General features: G+C 27.3%; 1 protein-coding gene across 1 annotated transcript; it reads right to left on the bottom strand.

The window, feature by feature from the left end:
• Positions 1–2,600: 2,600 nt before the first annotated feature.
• LOC114179089 (FCS-Like Zinc finger 5-like) lies at positions 2,601–3,791 on the bottom strand. The gene is made up of 2 exons (XM_028065341.1): positions 3,158–3,791; positions 2,601–3,043 (listed from the first exon to the last, which is right to left on the bottom strand). The coding sequence occupies exons 1-2, from the start codon at positions 3,562–3,564 to the stop codon at positions 2,884–2,886; spliced, it is 567 nt and encodes a 188-aa protein (XP_027921142.1). The 5' UTR covers positions 3,565–3,791; the 3' UTR covers positions 2,601–2,883.
• Positions 3,792–9,906: the final 6,115 nt, after the last annotated feature.

Raw genomic sequence — 9,906 nt, 5'->3', positions numbered from 1 at the left:
ATACATGGTTATGGAGATTCTCTTGGGTCGTTTTAGTGCAAATTATGCTAGAAATGAGGGACTTGTATTCAGTAAACTCTTCATATATAGACACAAAATTGGATCCTATGTCTTTCAAGGTGAAGTTTTCGGTGAAAATAAAGCGGTCCGATATATTAAATCATGGTTCCGCAAGATGAATCCATATAATTGCTCACTTTTTCATAGGGTTTCTCTCGAATGGATCTTACTTCTTAGATAACACGCGTGTGAAAGTCCAAGTCTTTTATTTTATAGTAAATAATTTATTATTAATACACATATGTTGGTCTTCAAAACCGAAATTACTCTCTTTTAGGTCAAAAGTACTTACTATATCTAAGTTTTTATTAGAGATTATATTTAAATCTAATTCATTGACGTAAAATCTCTTAAATATACTTTTAAATGAGTATATACATATTTTTATCGACTAAAATAATATCATGTCGGTGCCATCAACTACCTTTGATAAATAAGAAACAGAAACTTGGTTTTCGTTTATTATGAATTTGTTTTCTCGCTTATTATTTATTATGAGTCGCTAAAAAAAGAGAAATTAGATGAATGGAAATAAGCAACGTTGACATGATTTATTTATGCTTTTATTAGACAATAACTCATTTAAATCCTTACCTCACACACCACAATCTCTAAAATGTTAAATGAATGTTCAAGAATGAATAGGGTCTTGCAAATAATTTATCAATTTCTGTACTGCTAAATCTCTCAGTGTTGCTATGTTGAGGAGGTAATTATGTATTTGACATTCCCAATGAAAAAGATACGTGAAAAGATTATTGTTAAGAAGGGACAAATGAAACAACTCATGAGAGTTATTTGTTTGGAGATGGATTGTGATAAAATCGTGTTGGAGGTTGCAATGGGAGGAAAAAGACAGAGCAATGAAGAAAGGGTGGAAAGAGAATCTTAAATATGAGATTTTGCCATCTACATCTGCCTGAACATTATGAGATTGTGTCTGTGATTCAAGTATGAGATGATTGGACCGCAGTTTAAAATGAGATGATGGGGTTTTTGAACTAGGTATCTCCTTCTCCTCCTGTGGGCCTCCTAAAAAGTGAACCCTAATTTATTACCACATCTAGTGCGCTTCACACTCACACCTTTTTGCTTTGTTGCCTCCTTTTATTTTTTCACTTTCCAGCCAAAATACAAAGCATCAAGCATCATCACTTCAATGCATTATTCCATCATCTCAAAATAAACCCTAATGGGGGGACCTCAGCAATGCATGTAGAGTCATAGCAACAATGGCCAATTAATGTGAAGAGTACTCCATCGGTCCCATTGTGACAAAAAGACCTGTGACTTTATCTGTGTTGGAAAGGACCCCCCCTTGTCCCTACACCCTTCCCTTTCACCACAAAACCCCATTTCAGTCTGTTTCAGTTTCAATCATAATTCTACACATCTTGTCCTATTCTCATTTTTTCAAACTTCCATCATCGACTACATTAATTTAACTAAACATATACCACTATGTTCTGTAATTCTTTAGTATTATTACATGCCTCATGACGAGAATGTTTTCATGAAGAAGAGGAGGAGGAGAGTGCTGCTACTTGGCATCACCACCTACCGAAGTTCACGTATGGATCTACCTAGGATTATGTTTGAGTTGATTGATGTACCATCAATCTCCTTCATTCATTGAACTTTTTTAGTTATTTCGGAGAAAAAGAAAAAAAAAATAAAAGAACAAGAGAGAATGTGCATGCTTACGTGCCCCTCAGATCTACCATTAGGGAGATCAATAGATATAAACACTTGAGATTCTTGTTTTTGTTTGGTACCTGATGTCCATCGCTATTACGATTTAAATGTAGGTCCAACATTTATGTTATTGTTTCATTTATTTTTGTCAACTGCCTCTCCATTAGGTTTACCACTTTGAAAAAGTAGCGCAATAAGTTTAGACATATGGTGTTACCGTACTACGTCACAAACACTCAAAATATGTCACTGATGTATACTGCATCATTTTTATTCTTCCCACTCATTCATTATTTACGATTATTATATCAACACCGGAACTCATGTTTCCGTCATCACTATCATGTATCAAAGTTTCCCTAAAATGTTTCACACTGTAGAGCATATTAGCAGCGTTACTATTACTAATACTTATATAATACTGATATGGGGTTGCTTTAAAAAATTATGCTTCAATCAGTTTATAGGTTGAATAAGTAAACTCGCGTTTAAAGGGATTGAGTTTTTTAAGACCTATTAATAATCTGAATACGTAGGCAACTTTATTTAAATAAAATTAAGCTTCTTGTACTTAAACCAACTTGCATTATTGAGACATTATTATTATTATGAGAATGAAATAAATAATAAACTTTCTTCAAGAGTATAATATCTGTTAATTAGTTGAATGAAGTCTTTGGTTCAAGCTATCTCGAGAAAAATATGTAATTCACCATCGTTTTAAGTGAATAAGAAAAAACCAGCAACACTATGGTAAGAATTAATAGAGTCTCCCCCTTTCCATTTGCAGATGTTTGAAATGGTTTGAGTTAAATGCAACAACAACCACACCAGGAAAAGACATGTGATCATATATAGGGGGGAATTTAGATATTGAAAGATATTGAAATTGACATAGGCAATAATACAGCAACATTTAGCACACCTTTCGTACAATTTGGTAATCAGAAGTATGGGAATAAGAATTAGTACCATAGGTGTGAAATTAAGAACTATATATGGAGGCACCATGAGAGAAGATAGATAGATATAGGGGATAATAGGCTTGTTGATGAGGAACCGGTTTTAGGTGCCTCTTGAAATATATACTAACCTTAATTAATTATGTTTATTATTTTGTAATGACGTTCAATTACACGCAGCCGTTTCACCTTTGGTGGAAGGCTTGGCGGGTGGTGGTGATGCACGGTGGTGCTCCTTGTTAGACCCTGCCTTCCACTTTTCTTTTCTCTGATCTTGCTTCATCTGCTTCTCCCTACACTCCAAACTGCAAAATGCCGTATCCCCCCTGAAATATATATACATCTATAAATTAACCAAACCATTTTCTTAAATTCACTCACAAAATTAATCATTAATCACCACAACCCAGCGTCCTTAAACCCAATATACATGCACATACCTATACATATAGATGTCTCGTCGATCGGGTGCCAAGCGACACTTGCAGAGGCCACAAGTCCGAAGAAAGTGAGAAGTAGTGTTTATGACAGTGTTTGTTGTGTGGTTGTGACTGTGACGAGGGTTATTTGAGGTTGTCGGGGAAAGTGGTATGACCATGCCCATCGAACGTTGCCCATATAATTCATAAGATGACCCTTTGGCCTCAGAAAGATTTTGAGGCACCAATTCATGATGTCTTTCCATGGCAACAAGAAGTGGATCGACTTTGATGTTAGGTTCATGATGATGGTGAGGGTTATCAGAGACGAGTTCCTCGTCGGTTGTCGGCGATTCCACGGCCATGCCACCACTCATGCTGGTAGTTCTTTTCATAATCGGTGGGCGAGGGCGCTTTCCAAGTAGCATATCTTCTTCTTCTTGCCCTTCCTCTTCCTCCTCTCCTCTCGTGTTGTTTTGTGTTAGAACATGTTTGCCATGGAGAGATATGAACACTACTGCTTCCAAGAAACAGAGAGGGAGAGAGAGAGAGTCTGAAGAATGGAATTGAGTTCAGACTTGACACAACACGCACGAACGCACGAGTGAGTGTGTGTGAGTGAGAAGCAATGGTGGAAGATAAACTTGAGGTGTCAATCCTAATGCTTACTTCGTTTTAATTAAGCTATAACAAAAAAGTGAAAGATCTCATCTCAACCGTTGATTGTGGAGATCAAGTTGTTATCATGATATATGTTATAGGTAGGTAGCACACGATCAATTATACACATGCATTTTTTTTTTTTTTCATAAACCTCTATTATATATCATTTTGTTTTTCATCTCGCTCCTCATATTATATTATATAAAATTTATTTACTTTTTCTTTCTGTAAGTATACCATATGTATATCTTACTAAAGAACTGGCTAAACAAAAATTAAGAACGATATATTTCATTCTCAAAGGCATCAAGATAAGTAAAAGCTGGGTAGTATATATTAATTAGTAGTGGGTGGCAAGACATTGAAAGAAGTTAATTAGTGTTGTATTGTTGTAGTTTAAGAGCTGGATCATGTTTAAGATTTGGCTGTGACACTAATGAATGTGGTTGGACCTCACTTATTTTGCTTCTTTCTATACCTAAAAGTTAGTTAAATTTTGATAAACACGAAAAGGAGGGTTAAATTAAGTTGATTGGACATATAAGAAGATTTATGTTCTATGAAATCGAGATATTCGCATTATAATCAAATTCACTCTTTACTTTTCTTACATTCGCTGCTATTGTTGTCCACCCAACAACATGAATATTATTTGTCTTTGGAAACCGATGATTCAGACATAAGCGTATAGGAGATGCATCTTTTGTTGTTACATAAAATTTATTTTCCTTTAATTTCAAACAAAACTTTTCAGCCTATAAGTCCTTTTTTTTAAGAGAATTTACTGATTAAGAGGATTGGAAAAAAAGGTACGAAAGATGATCACTTGATTCTTTTTGGAGTAATACAAGGAATAACAAGGATGAAATAGACTGATGATTAAAAGATTTCATCCCTCTATTTTTGAAGAGATTAGAAGGTGATAGATACAATCATTTTATCCTCGTTATATTTATTTTTTAACTCTTTTATCTTCGTCATTTTTTTACACGTGTTTAAATTAATTTTACAATTTATTTTAATCGTATTTAATATATAAAAACTATTTGTATGTTTAATTTTGTAATTTGTACATAAATTTATTTTTTAATTTTAAATTATTTTGTTAATAAATTTTCCAATAAAATTTTGTTTTGAATTATTTGTTAATCATTTAATAAAATAATAAAAGAATAACTTTTATTTATTCGTGTCTTTCAATTTTAATATGTTTTTTTTCTACGCACCATGTAAAAATATTATTTACTTTAAAAAATTTAGATTACTTAATTTATTAATATTTATCGATTTTAATTTTTTAACAAATAAATGTATGTAATTTAGTTTTAATTTATTAATAAAAATAAATAAAATTTTATTATTAATAAACATATAAAAATCTAAAAGTTAAAAATATATAAACAATATATAATTCTATAAAATTTGAAAAAAAGAAAAAAAAACGTTACCTATATTATTAACAAACATTATCAAATTAAAAAATATGTTCATACTAAATAAATTTGATTATTCATTTTTTTATATATATTTTTATTATTTCACACAATTAATATAAATTAAATAAATTATTCTAAATGATATATATAGCATTTTATATTACTTTTAACATTAGGGATATTTTGGTAATCTCATTTTTTTTATCTATTTTAATGTCACATCACTCAATTCAATTACAAATTTTTACGAATTTCACTTTTTAATTTACTCTAAAATCACCTTTTAATCCCTTAAAAGGAACAGCATCAACTTCACCCTCTAGTTCGTTCCATCTCTTCCTCTCCCTCTCCTTCTAATCTTTCCTCTCAAAAGAACGGAGCCTTATCAATCACATTAGTGTATACGGTTCACCTAAGTTTGCAACGTTAAGTGGTTAAGCATTATAGAAATAAGATGTCTCTTATAACTGAATTATGTAAATTCTTTGACTATGTTGATAAAAAAAAAAATACTCTTATAATTGGTCATAGATTCAGAGTTATGAAGATTTTAGAATAAAAAACTTCAAAATGATCACAAATTCTAAAATATATTTTTTGTGTTGTAGTATTTTTCAACCATGCTTTGTACCTTTAAGATACTCAAACTACTTTAAAATTTCTATAAATTTTTGTGGTGTGTTTTTAAATTATATATTATTTTTTTATGATTTTAATGGATAAAAATATTGGTGCAAAATTTAAAAAAATAACTCACAAATTAACGAATGTTTTCCTTCCTCAACAAACATTAATTGACATATGTTTAAAAGACAATATACATCAAATTAACATTTTCTACTATGACATGAGACTTTCAACATACTTTAAAGCCCAAAATAACAAACCTTAAAAGTTCTTTTACCGGTGAAATGACAATAGGTTGATTATTGTGTAATATATAAAATCAACTTTTCAATTTATTTTATTTAGATATTTTATAATATATATCTATATAGTAAACATAATATAAGACACAATTATTTGCTCTTTTTGAAGTTTAAAAAATTAAATATATGCCACTTTATTTTTGTAAGCTAATTAGAAATCAGTTTCATAACTAAATAGCTTTTTGTTTAGTTAATAAACTAAAGGAAGACAGAAATGTTATAGTAAAATTATATTTATAAGAACATTTGAGAAAGATTTTTACAACCTTTTCACAAATTAAACGCAATGTGTTAAAAGCAGAAAAAAACTTAATGGTATTTTAATATTTCATAGTTCAGTGTCTAGATAATTTAAAATCTAATAAATTTAATTGCTCCACAAATTTTAATTTCTATAATAACAATTTTAAATACTAATAATAAAACACATTTTCTTTCCCTGCTTAAATTTAATGAAAATCATCAAAATTTGGTGAATCTTATAATTTAATTAATAAAAATATTTCCTTATTTTATAAATTGAATCAATTACTGAAAATAATTATTAAGTGTATTAAAAACTTTATTCTTAAAAACAGTGTTCTTTTTAGAATGTTAGGCTACCACCAGAGAAAGAAGCATTGGTCTTGTAAGCCCGTAAGGAATTGGGACACTATTACGTGGGAAGTTGGGCTTTGAGGCCCAAAAGCCCAGTTCAACACGAAAGGCTAAATAGTTACAAAACAGGAAAGATAAAGAACAATTTTACCTCGTTCAGAAAATAAAATAAAATTAATCACATACAAGGGAAAAAAATAATTAACAACACTGCTGTATGTCGTTGTTTTTAAAAAGTTACTTTAGTGACTGAAACGACATATTACTATTATAATACAATAATTTTTACTGAAATATATTTCTTAAAAGAAAATTTTGAATATAATATTAAATATGTTATATTAATTTTAATTATAACACAAACTATTTTTTAAGATATTATTGAATTATTATTTAAATTTTAATTTGAATTTTACAGCCATGTATAAGAAAAAAACTAGTACATCTATAATACTATTTAAGTTAAAATTAGTACAAATTTATAAAAAAAGATATATATTTAATTCAGAATGATTACGTTATAGTTAAGATATACAGCGTCAAGAATATAGATTATTATTTAAAATACTGTATTAATATTTACCACTGATATTATACATTTAGTTATGTATAATTTATCCCTAAATTTCACTGTTTTTAGAAATATACACCTCGAATTTTTTTATAAATTATTTTTTCTAATGTTTTTAGTTAAATAATTTACATTGAATTTCAATAGTTTATTATTAATTTTCTTTTTCATATAAAAATATTTTAAAATTTAATAAACGTTAAATATTAAAGAGAATAAAATTAAATTTCTAAATGCTACTTATAGAAATAATGAAATTGAACTATTAATTTGAATATGGTAAATGAGATAAAATTTGAAAATTAATTTACACAAAAATTAAAGTTTAGAAAGGTTAAATATACTTTTATCTTTTATTTTAAAGTATAAGAGTTTTATTTAATTAATTGAAACCACACATATGAAAATAATTAATTTGATAAATTATGTTGAAAAAAGTTCAATTAACCTGATATTTATATAGTTATTTTATCAAAATTAAACTTAATCGATATATATATATATATATATATATATATATATATATATATATATATATATATATATATATATATATATATATATATATATGAAGAACAAATAAATTAGTGAAAAAAAAGAGTTGTTTATAGCACGCAAGTGTCTCCTTAATTGCTTAAGTAGGCATATTCACGCTCCACAAATTGAAATATAGATTAATATCTTTTTATGGACCTTTTTTCTTTCAGCATCAAGAACGGACATGCATTTTATTTTTTCTTTTAATGCTGATAGCGATAAATATATAGATTCATATTGAAAAATACTTTATTTTACTATCTTTATATATTCATTTTTTCTCTTACAAATAAAAGGTTGTTTATTTCTATATTAAATGATATTTATTATTCACAAATATTTATTGCATTTTAATTTCGACTATTTTAATTTTAATATTAATTTAACCAGAAACGGCTTGTCAATAAGTGAGAAGGAAAATAAGTTTTATTTTAATAGATGAGTGGTGTTTTCTTATTGCGAGATTCTTTTTTACTTGTTGCTAGGTCACACTGAAATATTACGCCAGCCTGTTTTACTAATCATTTACATATGATTAATCATAAATTCGTTAATAATTTTTTAATGAAGTTAATAGAGTGTACCATATGATTAATCATGGACATAATCTTAGTTGTTCTCTCCTTTTTGTGTGTTCTTTTAGCATACGAAACACAATTAACTCATTTGAATGCTTTATTTGAACACTTGCTTACTAAATAATGTTATTGATAACTTTGAGCATAGATGAGATTTTTGGCATTTTACCAGGCAATTTTTTTTTTATTAATTTTATAATTTTGTAAACATATATTTTTTTATCGAAACCTTCAAAAATATTATTGTAATTAGAAAGCGGTAACCACGTGCACGGGATAATATAAATAAATTAATAAATATATTTAATGTGTAATCGCCCTCAACATTAAATTCAGAGACACATATCAATTTTCACCAAACTTTTAAAATAATGGCTCCACAGACTCTATTAATCAATTAGATTCATTGCGCCGCTTCTTTATATTCTTTTCACTTCTTTTTTACTGCCTCGTTATCACAGCTAGCATTCATATATATAATATAAAAAAATCATAACAAACTCATTTTGACATTTTTATAATTTACTACTATAATATTATAAAGTTTATTTAACAAGAAACGATTTTTTCTATAGATATATTCATTGAAGTTTCTTTCAAAAATAAATCATTCTAAGTTTATTTTTGGGTTAAATATGTTTTTTTCTTTATTTTTTTTAGTAAAAGTTAGAATTAGTTTTTTTTTAATTTTAAATTAATTTAGTTTCTTATTGTATATTTAGTTTTTTAAACCAAATTTTTTTAATATTTTAATTGAAGCAAAAATATGTCAAACGATATAAACACATTCAAATATTATAATACTGTATTTGAAACGTTAAATAAATTTAATAAAATTTGGTTAAAAAGAATAAATTTATCTATTTCTATAACTGAGGGATTAAATTGGATTAAAATTTTAAAAAGGGACTAATTCTAGTTTCAGCAAGATCAAAGTTAAAAGATAAAAATATATTTAATCCTTTATTTTTTTCATAAAAAGTAAAATTTAGTTTTCATGTTGTCACAATGATAAAAATATTATTTTAGCAATTGATTATAATTTCAATATTTTACTTTAACCTATTCAAACTATGGTTCTCATTAAAGTAATGATAAAATACTTCTTTTTTATCAATTCAAAAAGTTAAATAAAACGCATTTGGAATCACAAGAAGTGTTCTTCAAAATTTTGTAATATATAAATTTTCATGTGTGATTTTTAACCTTTTTTTAATAATTACTTATAAAATAGTATCTTTTTACTTGTTGTAAATAGGAAATATCACTCAATTTTGTGGACTTTACTAACTTAAGTAATCACTTCAATAAATTCTGTTCACAATTGCATATTCTTCCTCATATATAAGCCTCAAATGCACAAATAATTTGGTTAATTTTTTGATAAAATAATTAAGATATATTGTAAGGAAAGATGAATCTTTTTTCTATAAAATAATACAAAAACAATATTCACATG

The sequence above is a fragment of the Vigna unguiculata genome, chromosome 1 (genome assembly GCF_004118075.2).
Source record: "Vigna unguiculata cultivar IT97K-499-35 chromosome 1, ASM411807v1, whole genome shotgun sequence".
NCBI classification, from domain to species: Eukaryota; Viridiplantae; Streptophyta; class Magnoliopsida; order Fabales; family Fabaceae; genus Vigna; species Vigna unguiculata.
Note: the sequence above shows the minus strand (reverse complement) of the source record. Positions and strands in the feature narration are given on the sequence as shown.

Excerpts from the sequence above, each read along its gene's own strand:
- LOC114179089 (XM_028065341.1), bottom strand. The coding sequence starts at position 3,564 with ATGCTACTTGGAAAGCGCCCTCGCCCACCGATTATGAAAAGAACTACC. Across the intron at positions 3,044-3,157 it reads CGAGACATCTATATGTATAG|GGGGGATACGGCATTTTGCA; the intron begins GTATGTGCATGT and ends TATATATTTCAG.